General features: G+C 36.3%; 1 protein-coding gene across 6 annotated transcripts in view; it reads right to left on the bottom strand.

Moving 5' to 3' along the window:
• Positions 1-276: 276 nt before the first annotated feature.
• LOC137128586 (arf-GAP with Rho-GAP domain, ANK repeat and PH domain-containing protein 1-like) overlaps positions 277-15838 on the bottom strand; it is a 49317-nt gene continuing 33755 nt past the window's right edge. For 3 of the 6 annotated variants that reach the window (XM_067506845.1, XM_067506851.1, XM_067506850.1), the window contains 12 exons: positions 14378-14590; positions 13818-13923; positions 13587-13734; positions 13036-13119; positions 12686-12763; positions 12206-12323; positions 11339-11452; positions 11099-11244; positions 10918-11000; positions 8785-8844; positions 6839-6902; positions 5925-6471 (listed from right to left, as the gene is read on the bottom strand). In XM_067506845.1, the coding sequence (XP_067362946.1) occupies positions 6283-6471; positions 6839-6902; positions 8785-8844; positions 10918-11000; positions 11099-11244; positions 11339-11452; positions 12206-12323; positions 12686-12763; positions 13036-13119; positions 13587-13734; positions 13818-13923; positions 14378-14590 (1403 nt within the window). In that variant the 3' untranslated portion in view covers positions 5925-6282. Of the gene's footprint in view, positions 2763-3544; positions 3583-5924; positions 6472-6838; positions 6903-8784; positions 8845-10917; positions 11001-11098; positions 11245-11338; positions 11453-11915; positions 12062-12205; positions 12324-12685; positions 12764-13035; positions 13120-13586; positions 13735-13817; positions 13924-14377; positions 14591-15838 lie in introns of those variants that run through there. The other 3 variants (XM_067506846.1, XM_067506848.1, XM_067506849.1) reach the window with 3 other exon arrangements.

Below are 15838 nucleotides of genomic sequence, written 5' to 3'. Positions count from 1 at the left end.
GTGTTTACAGTATACACTATCTACAAGTGTGAAGTGCTGAACTTTTAACATAAAACCAAACTTTTACCATTTATTCTGTAGGGTGGATTAGAGTGTCACTGTTTGGGTACTTGCATATTATTTGGTAAAAGCCTTGAAGAAAAACAACTTGATTACTGTGAAGGCAAGGCAAACCTAGAAGACATCAACCTTTTGGAGAAACACATTCTGGAGAGTAAACAGAATCACATGATCCATAGTTATACGTGTATTTAAAAGTCATCATATATACACAAATGCACAAGTAGCTGAATGAGTTTATTAGTTTCAGAGAAAAAAAAAGCAAATGCATACACTGCTTATAAAAAGCATTCACCACCACGTGTCACATAAGTCAGGACACGTGTGTGAAAACGCGGTATGAAAATTTCCTTAAATATGAAAGGTCCAATAACTTCCTCTTCATCTTCCCCTAAACCGTTTTTTTTTTTTTTTTTTTTTTTAATTTGCAACTTAAATAAAAGCTACTGCATTTTGTGGAAAGATGCAGCATCCAAACTACTAATTCATCATAATGATGTAGAATTCAGAATTTTTAAATAGAAGTAAAATGCTCTGGGTTTAAATGAGCTCATAATCATGAACTCTGTGAGCAGGGCACTTGTGAAGGAGGTCTACTGTATGGACACTGCATGATAGAGGAGACTAAGCTGTTTTATGGAATACATCAAATTTTGCCAAAATTCATTTAGGAGATAAATTAAAGACAATGTATTGCACAGGCGGATGTGACTGAAGTGTTTTTGACTCGAAATATTAAAATGCTACAACTGTCATAATTAAAAAGGCGTCAGTCTCATACTGTGTGAATGTTTCTCTGAACTAGGCATTGAAAGGCCTGTGAGGGTAAAAAATAAAAACAGCAGGAATTTAAAAAACTGCTGCTCACAGTATCAGCATATCTTAACTGAGCTTGCTGACTTTAAACAAGGTTTAAAATGTTATAATGGTTCAAATGAGCTGATTCATGAAAGCACATTCACTTTGATTCAAAGTCATACAACAAATCATGAAAAAGTAAAGGGGGGTGAGTACAATCCTTTTTATATGGAGAGTAATTACACTTCTATAAACTGAAGTCAAAACTCAAACACCTGCTGAGGTCTGAACTGGTAGGAAGCAAAACACACACACACAGTACATTTTTCTCAAGCACTGGAATTAAAGACATTTAGAACTAACATTTAGCTGTAAATGACAATGTCTCACTTTAAAATAAATTACAAAAACATAACATCAAGGAAACCTGGAAACCGACAGGTGTCATAAGGTAGGAACACTACAATGTAGTAAGGACGGACACTGTTGAATGCAGCTGATAAGGCAAAGAGTCACTGGTTAGTCCCTTAGAAAAAATATTTACAAGTCTGGACACAAGTACAAAGAATGAAGAAAAAAATGGAGAGTATCCATGCTGCTTTGCTCACAGATTTTTCAGTGGGACATCTGTTGCCTGTTTTGAAGTTTTGATGTACGTCTATTGTCTCTAAGCATCACCTGTGTATCACAAGCTTAGGAAAAGGAAGCGAGCTTAGGAAGGAGAAGAGGCAGTGCTGAGGTGAGGACTGTATACATCATAGATATATAGACAGTAGGAAAAAAGTAAGCAGTCAAACAAGACCACTGATCAGGCCAGGACAAAAACATTGGTCTGAGTAAATACGGTTTGAAACGTGCCCAACTTAAGGTGTACTGAGTTTATTCAATTCAGAATTAGGTGCAATAATAAAGTTAATACATCTCTTGTTTGATCATATATTACAAACAACCTTTTGTCTCATCTGCAATGTTCTTTTTCTTAATATTTTAAGTAAAAAGTTGTGTTTTCTTCAGCACATCCCTCTTTACTTCACTTTAAAAGACACAATTTAACACAAAATGAAACTCAATTTACAAATGCACATACAATATACGCATTTACATATACTGTGTGCATACGGGATTCACACAGCCAGGTAAACTGGAACAAGCACAAATATGCAACTCTGTCTGAGGTTTTGCACAAAGCTGGCAAAGGTCCTGTGGAGTAACAGACGCTTATCCATGATTTCTAAGCTTTTTCTCAGTCCCAGTCTTGGTCCCCATGGACAAAAACTCCAGAGTGTGACTAATTTTAAACCAAGCCACCATCTCATAGGACATCACCTTTGATTACAATAGCAATTATTTATTGCTGAACTGAAGAATTACCCCAATTGTTTGATCAAAAGTACAGAAAGAGACATCACAAAATTAGATTTCAGCTCCAACTACATGCCAGTACATTCGTATTTTCTATTAGAAGCAAAAACCGATACTTGCTAAGCAAAATGTTTGCGTTTAGATTTACACGACCGAGGTTTGTTTAAATAAAACGTTCTTCAGGCTTCTGTCAATTAAAATTGCAGTGATTGAGCCACATGCCACTGAAAACAGTGGAACACTGGGTGCACAATTGCTGCATGTTGAGCTATTATATAAGTGATTCTGATAATATTCAGGATGATTAAAGTCTTCATGAAGTCATCAAACAGTTTCTCCTTCATTTTAATGCCATAACTTCTTCTACTGGTTAGGTTTTATTGAGTCTTTTTTGCTTCTCGGTCCAGTTGATAATTAAAGAAGCAGATGGCAGTGTAACACTATAATCCAGTTGTTATTTTGAGTTCCTGTTTCACTCTGCGCCTACGGTCACAAAGTAAAGAAGTAACTGGGATGTTCAGAGGTCTTCTAATGAAGCAGACCTTTAAAGGAAAAACAAAAAGGAAAAAAAGACGGTTAAAAATATTAGAAATTCTACAGTGTTCTCTACTATGAAATTCTACTTTTTATTCCTCATAATTTTTACATTTTCTTTTTATCTTAGTGTAAAACCACAGCATTTGGAAAGTCTCCTGAGGGATTAAACTTAATAATTTTTATCCAGATTACAAATGTCTTGGATCCATGGCAACCACATATGAGGCTGGTGGAAAAACGCTGAGTTCATAAGCCGCTGTCAAGACAGCAAACATACAGCCTGACATGTAAACCAACACATCAGATTAATGCTTTATCTTTCACTCAAACTCTACAACATATCCATTTCAATGGTAAATTTTGCTTATCAAAAATTTCTAGGAACCATCGCACATGAACTTTAAATAAAAATTTTAAAAAAAAATCAAAAAAGAGAATTTCACCGCATCCAAGAATTTAAAATTGCAATCTAACAATATATTATTAAAAACCTATACCATTAATTATGGACAGAATAAATTGGTAATTAGTAGGTTGGTAACTGCAATCTGCATTTGTTCGCTCCATTGCAAATGGCTGTTAGCTCAAAAGACTGGTTTTATTAGGTGGTACAATAACTTATACAGTCACTGTTATTTATTTATTTCATGACTCAAAAAATTCAACAGTCAATCATTCATTTACTATCTTTTCACAACCTGAGAGATAACAGTGATAAATAAAATTATACAAAAAAAAACAGATTAACTTCTAACCTACTGTAAAACACTCATTTTCACTGTCTTACCTTTCTTACGGCAACCATTATCGATCATGTCTAAAAATCTGAAAGATAAATAGAGTGATTATGACAAAGAAAGTGATGGTCAGATGAAGAAACTGGTTGGTGTAGAAGAGAAATGGACTGAAGACAAATAGGAAACAGAAAAAAGACCTACAGGGTAAGTACAGTGAACTTACTGGGTACTTATTAATAACATTGGTGTTCCTATACATAGATATTTGTTGTTACTTGATAACAGTAAGCAAACTTTGGCAAATAACAGGACAACAAATAGAGAAGTATTTTAGTAGTTATGGGGGTACAGGCCCCATTGGTTGTACTTATGGTGTAAGTACTGTGCATCTACACATAAGAAGAGGGTAAAAGGCTCCACTTCAAGTTACAGCCCTTGTTTGTTTTACTTTTACTGTATAACAACAAGTAACAAAGGGTTTTAGATATAGTGATATCATGTGATATTTAATTATCTATCAATATGTTGTTTAGAATACTAAAGTTCAAATGATTTAAACTGGGTTTCTATGCTTTGAGGCAATTAAAAATAAAATCATAATTGCTTGTTATTTTCTCAAAAATGTATACATCTAAACCCGTTACCTGTTGTTATAGAGTACAACAAATAGGGGCTGTAATGTAAGTGAAGCCTCTTACCATCTTCTTATCTGTACTAAGTATTTGCACCTATCATGTAATTATTTAACATGCAAATGGTAATTTCTTCATGTCAAACTATTTATTAAAACAAAAGCTAACAACAGTGTCTTTAATGTCAGTGTCACTTGTCAATCCTTAGGTATTGTGTTGGTCTGATGATATCAAAATGTGAACAGCATGATGAGAAAGAAATTTTTACATACAAACTGACATTGAACCAGAACATTTAGCGGTCGATTCATGGATCAGACATGATCCATCGTCTTGTTAGAGAACAGCATGTTATGCAACAAGTACTGAAAGATTGAACAGTTGGACATGTGCATTCAAAATTTAGAGAAGGTCAAATTAAGTTCACCCGTAAAGGCTATAGTGCATTCTAGGTGCATTCGGAAACTATTTGTGACACACCTTTGTTACTAATAAGTACCCAGGAAGTTCACTGTACTTACCCTGTATGTTGTGGGCTGTAATCTAAATTGTTACCAAGAAAAAAATGGAAGAGGGGAATGGGGACTATGTGGCCTTTACATTTAAAAAGGCATAAATATCATAAACAGGAGACAGGGGCAGGTAACTGTCCTTTCTTTCACATACACTGAGATGCATCAAAATAGATATCGTTTGAGCATCAGTAAATCTTATACGAACAAACACACATGGTGTAGCATATTCACTCTTTTCCACTTCATGCTGAGAATTGGACACATCAATATGCAGTCAGTCTGTTTCCACCACCACTACATACACAACCATCCTGCACAAACTTGGCTTCTGCGGCTGTCCCATCACCAAAGCAATCACATGTCCTCTCACAGTCCAAACAATGTTGTTATCAAGTAAATAAGACGAACAAACGATTTTTTTTTTTTGTCCTTTCGGCTTATCCCGTGAGTTCAGGGTCGCCACAACGGATCATTGTCCGCAAGTCGATTTACGCCGGATGCCCTTCCTGACGCAACCCTCCTAATTTCTAACGGGCTTGGACCAGTCTTGCCCAGAGACACTTCGACATATAGCACAAACGATAATGAACATTAAATATCTGTAAGGTATCAACACAGCAACCCTGGAACCATGATAAGCAAACTGAGATTCTATTAGCTGTTGAAGTCTGCAGGAAGCAATGAGAGGTATGTGATTGCTAGAAACAGCGGGAGGAGACAACTGCATCATCAGATTGTGGACATTTGTTCCTATAGCAAAAATATTTCCCAGGGTGAATTGTTTTAGATGGCTGCAGTCACTTTGTCTATGAAAATAACAGAACACATTGAGATGGTGATACTGTGGTTTTTGAGCAGGTCTACTTTGATGCCAGAGCACTTGAAATACAATCCATTAAGCCAACAGTGTCAATGTTTGTTACATTTCTACACCAGTATACAGCTCTGTGAGCTGATATGGGGTTGTGCTGTGAAACATGGTGGTAACCATGCAGGCATCTTGTTATGTGAAATGTGTTACTCTCTTTTTCTGTTGTGTCCTTGATTTTTTAAATCAGCTTTGGCAAAGCTTCAGAAAAAAACTTTTTGTAATTCCATTTTGTTTGTTCTCAATTCACACCCACTACAATATGATGATGCTGCTGCTGTCTATTCCTCTTCACATGGTCTGGATTCTTAAACTATGTCATACCCAGATGCAAATTAGTAATTTATTCTCTTAAGGCTCCTAAACGGCTCCTGAAAACACACACATACAGACCGCTTGAGTTTTTCAAGAGCCCTGTAGTTTATTGTTGGTCAAAATATACACTTTAAGAACCCAGATCCTGTCATGACAATTTAATGATAAATCATGAAACAGAGATCAATGATTCTGCACAGGTACAACCCTCAACTACTGTCCTCTAACCAAAGAAAATATTTTAGAAAGTTGATGCAGAGCTTCTCATGCACCACTTTATGTCTGAAATAGATATTAAGATATATAAGCAGATATATAAGAATATACTTGTACAAAGTGAGTACAAATTTTTTCTGCTCTTTACTGCACAGCAAAGTTGAGGGTCTGGACCACCTGTTCAGCATGAATGTCTCTGAGTAGCCTGCAGCTTAAGATTGAGCTGCCTTGCTTGTTCTAGATTAGTCCCAGTGATTGGTAGGTTGACTCACACCAAGCGGGTCTTGGTTGAAAGCTGCTACACTGTTCCGCATCTCATTCTCACTGCCACGCAGTGGTATCAGTGACACATTACCATGACGTGGATCTGGCAACACACGGCTGGCACGTGTCTGCTGGAGTCCTTCCTGAGGCCACAAGTCACCATCATACTTTAATGAGTAGACACACACAGGGATAGAAAAGAATTTAAGGCAGGAAAAGATTTTAAAGCAAGCTACTGTATATTCCTAAATGGACACATAACAAATTAAATAATAATGTTTAAATTGTCCGGATAAGTATTACCACATCCAATTGTGCTGGGTTATCACTGCTGCTAAAGCAAACTTCCAAAACTACTGGATAACCTTAAAAATTATTGGCCAGTAATTACATGGCAGAATTCATTATACTGAATAAATATTAACAATAGCAATGTTATAGCATATCTATATATAATGTGTATTAAAGCCCATGCATATATTCAACATATTGTTTTGTGGGTGTGTTTGTTTGTGTCTATGTGTGTGTTCACACCTGGATGCTGAGAAAAGTAGCATACCACTCCTTCAATTCTGATGGGGAGTCACAGCAGAGATACCTGCATATGAGAAGTTGATAAAAGAAAAACAGTGTGTAGACTTAGGACAGAATACAGAGAGACATAAAGGTAAATTTTAGAAAACAACCCAGGAAAAACCAAGAGAGGTAGTCGATGATATTACCTAAAATTGAAATACTCTTTCCTATTGTGCCCAGCCATGAACACTGACTATGACTCATAATTTTCACTCCCAACAAAGAGAAACACTGATTAGGACTTTTGGAATTCAATCTGTGTGCCTGTGTCCATGAAAAGGGTGTTTGTGTCTTTGTAATCTCAGTATGTACGTGCATATTTTATGTTATTCAGGTTGCCTTTACAAACCCTCTGAGTCATCAGCAATGCTGTGGCACTGAATAAACAGGGTTTATTTATAATTGCTATGAGCACAGATTTTAACTACAACAGCAGACTACAAGTGCTCTCCAGTGAGACACAACAAACATTAATACAGACTTTAGAACAAAATAGCATCCAGCATTCTGTATACACCACAGACTTATATTTAGCCACAGTTGGGCGATCCCACACATAATATACAGTCGCTCCATTCTAGCACACATACCTACAGTACAGTATAGTACATGGCAATACATTTTTCTTTTTATGCCAATAAATAGGCCTCTATTCTAGGCCATTATTATATGTAGAAGAATAAAGGCTGCTCTTTTATGATGAGTTTCCATGAAGCCAGAGAATAAAATTTAAATAATATCTTGAAAATGTCCAGTCTCAGTGTCTTTATAGGTTTATTTTTTTTTAAAGTGCAACAAAAAGGGAAAATTACTAAGTGCTAAGAGTAGTGAAGACAGAAATAACCCGATAAAAATGAAATTAAGTGCAGGTGGGTAAGTAAGATAGGGAGAGCACAGCATCCATTAGATTGGCACACCCTCATCCATTTTCTATATTTTCTTTCTCGGTTAGTTCTTTCCACCGCTAAGTCTTTTGCATGCAGTGAATGCAACATTTCTAACTTAGTATGCAGTGAATCTCCTTCTGCATGACACTATGCCTCTCTGCCTTCTTTATCTTTTTTCAACACTCCCTCCCTCCTTTTCTTTCTCCCGGGTGTGTTTTTGCTGTGAGGGACAGGATGATGGAGCGTAACCAAGAGATGATACTGCCTAAAGCATGGCAAAAACAGCGCTCCCATTACAACTGTGCTGATGTCTACTGCTGCTGACAGTGTGGAGCCAACTGTAACATGAACACACGGTCACTTCAGCAGATGTACACAGATACACAGATGCATGTACAGAACTGGATTACAAAAGAGGCACAGTAACAGGTGTACTTGTGTGTTTCCCTGCTGGGTGGAACCAACCTTTTATTTGCCTCCTCCGTCAAGCTCCCATAGGGATTTGACCTTTTTCTCTCCCTACAGAGAAACTGCTAGCCTCCCTTACAGCTGACCATGTTTACATAAAAAACACTCACACTATTATTAAAATACCCGTGCCTGCTAAACATAAGGACAGCACAAGTGTCAAAATGACTAGTATTGCAGCGAAGGCTGCCTACTACTGCAGACATATGATACATTATTGTAGCGTAAGATTGTTTTAGCTGTAAGAGTAGGACTTTTGTTATATCCTGTTAAAATTTGTGCATAATTGAAGTGCATTGAAGTACAAGTATCAAACCACAGATCACATTATTAGACTTAGACAGACTTATAATCTGTAATTACAGTACCTTAATCTTGGTTTTGAAATTTGCTTACATATCAAACACATGTAAATGTAGTGTATAATTATCATCATATATATGAGCAGGACCGTCCTGAGCTGTGATTTCTCAGGATTGACAGCTACTGTATGTAGTATATAGAATTTTTTGGGATGCTGTATACACACAACACTGGACATCTACTTACCACTGTTGTCTCTCAGACTTATCTTGTTTTTTACTCTCATAAATCACTGTCAGCCCCCAACTAGAAGAGAGAGAGTCAAAGAGACAGAAAGACAACATTTATTTTAACTGCAGTACAACTAGAAATATCCTATGCTTATGATTTTTGGGCCCAGTCTGCCCTCCAGTGGCCACTTCCCATATAAGTTCCCCAACAGTGAGTGAAAGTGTGAGGAGAGATCGAATAACCAAATGAAAATGAATTATTTAGGTTTAAGCATTAATTGATGAATTGTTAGTTGAAGAGAATGCAGAGTTGCAAAACTGGCTCTTAACTTCTGTACAGTTTTAAACTGATTAAAAAACAGTTAAATGAAAATGTTAATTAACATACATCCCATTTCTTCAAGTTGTAAACTGTTATATTTAAAAATGCACACTAGCCTCTTTCTGGTATTTATGTGCATGATTCTACTGCTGCTTTTCTTGAAATGTATGTGCTACTACATACGCAAAGCTCATCACCATTTAAAATATGTGTTTTTTTAATATTACACTAACAGAACCACTGATAAAAGTCTCAATACCCACTGAATTTGTTAAATTAAAATCTCAAGATTAACAAGCATATATTTTCACTATCCACAGACACAAAGACAGGTATCCTTTTACATTGGCTGGCAATTTTTGTGTCTGTTTCCCCTCTAATATAGTATCATGTTCCTGCTCTATCAGGCAAATACATGTCACTTTTTTCAATGTGCCATTATTTATTTACTACACGATGAAGCCAAAAATCCAAACAAATGTGGGGAAGACTAAGTATCCCCCATGATTCAATAGCTTGTAGATTCACCTTTAGCTTCAAAGACTTAAGAGTAATCTTTTCCTGTTTGACTTTGTCAGTCTCTCACATTCCTGTGGAGGAATTTTGGCCCATTCTTCTGTACAACATTGATTTGGTTCATTAAGGTTTTTGTGCATTCGTTTAAGCACAGCTCTCTTAAGGTTCCACCACAGCATTTCAATTGGGTTGAGGTCTGGACCTTGATTCTTTTATTTTTTCTTTCTGATGTAGATTTACTGGTCTGTTTTGGATCAGTGTCCTGTCACATGACCCAATTTTGACCAAGCTCTGGCTGACAAACAAATGGCCTCAAATTTGCCTCTAGAATACTCAGGTATAGAGGAGTTCATTCAATGACTGCAAGGTGCCCAGGTCCTTTGGCTGCAAAACAAGCCAAAATCATCATCACTCCACTGCCATGCTTAACAGTTGGTTTAAGGTGTTCCTGCTTAAATGCTGTGCTCAGGGCATTACGGTCAATCAACTTGTTTAAATAAAAAAACATTGAACTCCAAACTCTTGTTTGGATAATAGTTTTTAGAATCCTTTGTTCATGTCTTTCAGCCTTTGACATTGTGCAGAGTTCATCCACATACTTTTAATTATTCAAATTTAAGCACTTTTCGAAGTCAATTTTTAAGCTTTTCCAGCACTTTACAGCTGTGATAAATTAAATATTTGCAAAATTAGATAAATACTGGAAATAATTATTGCTTTAAAAACATATTTTTAAAAAGATGGCATTATGCTATAAACAATGAAAATGAATTTCATAATATAGAAGAAATTAAAATAAACACACTCACTTGAAAAATAATTTTCAATATATGTGTTACTGTAAATGTCATAAAGGTGATATTATTGAAGTCATAGCTGGTCTTTGACTCATACTGGAGTGCGTTATATTAAGTAATGCCATGCTATTTAAAATGTTTAAGAAACCAAATTAAGGATTGAGAAAAAACAGCTGACCATGTGAAAAACTTTTTTTCACTTTGATATAGATTACTATTTGATATAGATTAATGTTTGCAGAACTTTTCAGTTGCAGAAAGTTCCTAAAGTTATGGTTACTGTTAAGTAACGTTAGTGTAAATACATACAGTAACTGTTCAAGCATTTTCAAACACTTTATCCAAGTTCAAGCACATTTCAGGCCTTGAAAAAAACGACATTTAAATTCAAGCATTATTAAGGATTTCAAGACCAGATCCAGCCTAATACTATATTACCTTATATTACAAACTTTTGTTGTCATGAACAGGATTGTATGTGACATGAAGGGACACCTGCATGTACAATACTTACCATGTTGGAGGACGAAGTTTCTTCTTGATACCTTGGTAAATCTTCAGGCTTTTAACAGGCCATTCCCGTTCTGGGCGGTTACTCTAAGTCAGTGGAAAAGAAACAGATTTAATGAGTCTGTGACAGAATTTGACACCCGAGAAAGAAACAGTAAATATGTTTGAGTATTTGTCAGACCTACTCTGACATCCTTGTACATTCTAAGTGAGTTGGAGCTAAGGATGAAATATCTGTCATGAAAATTTCCAGAGGTCAGTCCTAATCCCAGGATGCTCCGCTCCTCTCTGAATTTTATCATGCCATGTTTTGCTGCATCCCCCTTCCTGGCTGAAGAGAGATCGGTAACAATGTAATATACAGAAGCAATGCAAATGCAGTGATAAAGAGAACTATTTTGTAAAGATTTGTTTTCTGTTTTTACCCAGGTAATTAATGATTGCATCCATAGCCAGGTGCTTCTTAATGAGCAAACTGGAGTCAGTGCCAAAGGAGTGGAATATGGGTAAGACACGTTCCTTGTAATGCAGTGGGCGCTCTGGGGGAAACACAGTGATTCAAAGTTTAGAGTAATCACAAATCATCACTTTCCATGATCTACAAGAATGGTAATGTTATTCTCAAAATGGCTTTGAGTCATGACTGACAATGTTCAATATCTTACAAAAGAACAAACTACACTTTTACAGTCTTCAGCACCTCTTTACTTCCTTCAACTATAAACAACAGCTGGATGTAAAGGTAAGTCTTTTTATGTCTGTTACTATAATACAAAAGTCTGCAGTAAACAACGACTGAATTTCCTCCAACTCTTTCCGTTAGTCATACTCTTTTATATTTCTCTTCTTGTTCTCTCTAATATACCTCTGTGTCCTCCTGCAAGTAACCATTGATAGAAAATCTGCGAAACTAGTGGAGTGTTACTGGCACTTGATAAGGCCCGCACAGGTTTCCCGGTAGAGAACCCAACGGTCCACATACCAACTACAACATACAGTCACAATGTGTGTCCCAGTAGTTAGCTCAGGCTGCAGGTTGTAAGTAGAGCACTTCACAGGCTTTAACTCGTTGGTTTTGTTTAGATTTGAACTTCCTCATCTTCCATGTTACTTTGACAGTTTGCGTTTGGTCATGTGAATCCATATTGCTTTAAAAGCAAAACAGTTAGAATTAGAGACTATGGGTTGACCTAAAACACTCCTATTGTATGGCCAAAAATTAATTAAATGCTTAAAAAAATGTTGCATTAACTATTACCTGCTGCTCCCCACTATGTTCCCAACTCACTCACCCATTTCCTCTTTGTCGCTGACCTCCCAGCAGCTCCAGTGGTCCTTTTCTTTTACTGGGATGTTGCGTAGATCAAGAACCTCACAGGTCAGTTCTGCTGCTGTCATGGAACCAGGAATCTAAATAAAGAGGAACAGGGTTACACCAATGATTTCATATTAGCTTCCAATATTCTACATTGTAATTTAGCCATTGATTTTTTTCTTTGGTCTAACACACTACACTGAACAAGAGCTGGGTCATTTTCTCAATTTGCCATTTTGTTCGGAAAATATCAGAAAAAAATAAAAAGGTCCACTATGATTTATTAGAGCCAACAGTGAAAAACCCAAAGATTTTCAGTTTACTATCATATGTGGCCATATGGTCAAATATCCACACTTGGAAAGCTGGAACCTGCTCATTTTTAAATCTGTCCAGTCATTAAATAATAAACCCCTTCATGTTTCAGCTCTAATTCAAAATACTACTATTGTATCACCTTCACATGCTGCTCTGTTGTGTCTTTCTTTTCCTCCAGATACACTGTACAGATGAAATGCCCTCCAGGCTCAGTATTCTGAAGTGTCCGACACACACGCACACACACACATAGAATGTGTCAGACAAAACATGACAGCATTTGGCTTTGAAACACATAAAACCACAACGGTAGGCATTCACAACATGTAGGAACTTGATTTTAAATACACTCTGACATAAACAGGAAAACTTTACAACAACAGAACTAATTATGAACGGCTGTGTTTATGTGGTTTATGTTATAAGTAATATATAAATAAATAATGACACTTTTTTTAACTTAGTTTTGTTTGTGGGCTATTAACTCACAGGAAACTTTGTGTTGAAATTCTTTCGCAATTCGTTGATAGCACTGATCTCTTTTAGCTGCTTTTTTAGCTGCTGCTCATCCACCTGCAATAAAGAACAAAAATATTAATTCACCCATACAAACAATTGGCTTGATACTATAGTTATGGCACCATGCCAATAGATTTTAGATTTCAATATGACACAGGCATTTCCACCTCATTGTGGCTGCTAAACGGGCAGAAAAGCAGAGTGTTATGTTGTTTGAACTAACGTCACCTCAATGAAGCTGGATTTTAACTCTCTTGAAAGCAAAATGACACATGTAAAAATACACTAGTTAGGATTAGTTATTTAACCAATATACATTTTCATGCTGGTGGAAAAAACTATTTTCTGTGAGTTTTTCTAGCATTGAGTTGATCTTGTAACAAACATAAGATGCCATGATCTCTGAACATCTCAGCCTTTTAAAGCTGTGCTGCATTTGCCATTTTCTGATGGTACTGTTCAAGATAAATTATTTAGCTGATCTCATTCCAATCTTTCTAACACTGAGCTAAGAGTCTGACCTCAAAGATGAATGTGTAGTGCTGTATGAGGTCCTCTATGGCACGGCCAGCAGTGTAGTCTTTTCCATCAGTTTGGAACAGTGTGGGACCAAACACTATACCTAGGTTATGGAGGTTCATCTGGTTCATCTCAGAAAACCGCTGTACACTAAAACACATACAGGGATAACACACATGAGTACGTGTGCACAGATATGCAAAAAGATTTTATTGTTTCTGTGTAATTCTCACCAATAGAGGTGGTTGATGAGTGCTTGTAGTGTAGCCTTGTTGACATGAGGCAGTTTGTTAAACAGCAGCTTATACTGGGAGATTTTAATGCTTTCATCCTTAATGGCTGGAGTACACGAAAAATAGAGGAGGGCATGTCAGGAACTTACAAGATTATGAATACAGAACAAACAATAAAGAAATATGTGGAAAAATGTGAAAAGAACAGTATGAAAGTTTAAGAAGACAATATTATATTATTTCATATTATATATATGAAAAGGGGATAAAGATATAAAAATATGAACAAATGCATTAGTGTAAGCAGAAATTAAGCTTTAATTCTAAGTTAAAAGTGGAAAGCTACTGATAAACATTTACTGTAGTGCTCTCGAGGTTCATATATGCCTGTGCAAATTGACCCATTTTTTAATCTCTCTGAATACAATGAAAAAAACTATTTGCAAAGGTATATCCCAATTGATTTAAGTGCAAAATATGGTAATTTCTGTGAACAGATCGAGCCTCAAATTACTGACTGACTATAATATAAAGTATATCAACAATCTTGGGAATTTTACCAGCAGTATTGAGCCAGCTTGTGGCATCCTCTGACATGAACAGTCCCTCTTCCAACTCCCTGAAGAAGCGCTTGAGTGTGTTGGCAACATCATCCACCTGGTGCTCCCCTTCTTTCAGACGAAGGCTGCGAGCATCAAGACGGAATCGGTCACACAGAGCTGCAACGCGCGAATTCACACCACTCTTACGATATATCCCCTCAGATGTTATGCCTAGATAAATACATTAACACAAGCACACAACATACTGTAACAAAACAAAACACATACAGTGCTTACTATAAAGCCATGCCAAAAAATAAAACCTTATTCGTCAGCCGACTGTTCAAAAATGGTAAAGTATCTGCTGTGATAATTACTGACTGGTGGGACTAGAGAGGCAAAAACATGCTAAAAGGTTTTAACCCACAGTGAGAACTGTTGGCAGTTACATTTACATTTTTACATTTTACATTTATACACTGTATGACTTTTTGTTACTGTATATTAACTTTCATATATTCACCACTAGAGGGCTTTGTGGTATTAATAATCAACTAAAGTATTTGCTTAAATTTTTCCTGTTCTTCTTTTAGCTGGTTTCTGTAGAACTAGGTCATTATAATAACATTTTTTTGGACCAGATATGTGATACATTTCACAATTGAGAGCCAAATGCAAAATAATTTAATCTACAACAGATTTTAACAACCTGTCAAAGAATGGGGTAAAAAAAACATCTAAGAGAGTGAAAGGCCAAGGATGGAGCATGGAGTAGACCTTAAGGTTAAACAGAGCTGTTTTGTTGCTTTGTAGCTTACTGGTTTCACTCAAGAGTCATTACACTCGCACGAAGACGAACGCCAAACCCTCCAAGTATGCATATTTAGAACATGAAAAAATAAATAAAATAAAACCACAATAAACACTGTCATATATACTGTGAATAACTGCTTGTATGATGTAAAAGTAGGTTTAAATATGCAGCAGAGATAAGGAGAACGAACTTCTACATACAGTGCATTCAGAAAGTTTTCAGACCCATAATGACCAGGTTTTAGAAATGTCTGTAAATGTATTAAAAAAGGAAAAATGTTTTCCAAGTTTTCAGACCATTTTCTCAGTACAATTATATTTACATGGACTTAACCAGGCCTTCTCGGGAAAGCTGATTTCTTAAATCTTGTGTAAACGGGAAAACTGGTGTCCGAATTTGGAGTAGGGGACTAGAGTAACCCAGTTTCTCCACGTAGATTTCTGTCGGTAAATGCAGATTTAGTTTTGCTGTGTTTATGCATAACCAGGTTTCTAATCTGCGCATATGCAAAACAAAAGGCTTGCAGATATGAACATGCTGTTGAGTGCAAGACTGAATGAAAGTAGGGATCATCCACTTAAAGTACCACATAATATTTTACACAAAGTGCCTCGTATTAATTTATACAAGTCACTTTCCCCCCGTGGATTTTTTTGATTCAGTCT

Source organism: Channa argus, chromosome 6, assembly GCF_033026475.1.
Source record: "Channa argus isolate prfri chromosome 6, Channa argus male v1.0, whole genome shotgun sequence".
In the NCBI taxonomy this organism is placed as follows: domain Eukaryota; kingdom Metazoa; phylum Chordata; class Actinopteri; order Anabantiformes; family Channidae; genus Channa; species Channa argus.
Note: the sequence above shows the minus strand (reverse complement) of the source record. Positions and strands in the feature narration are given on the sequence as shown.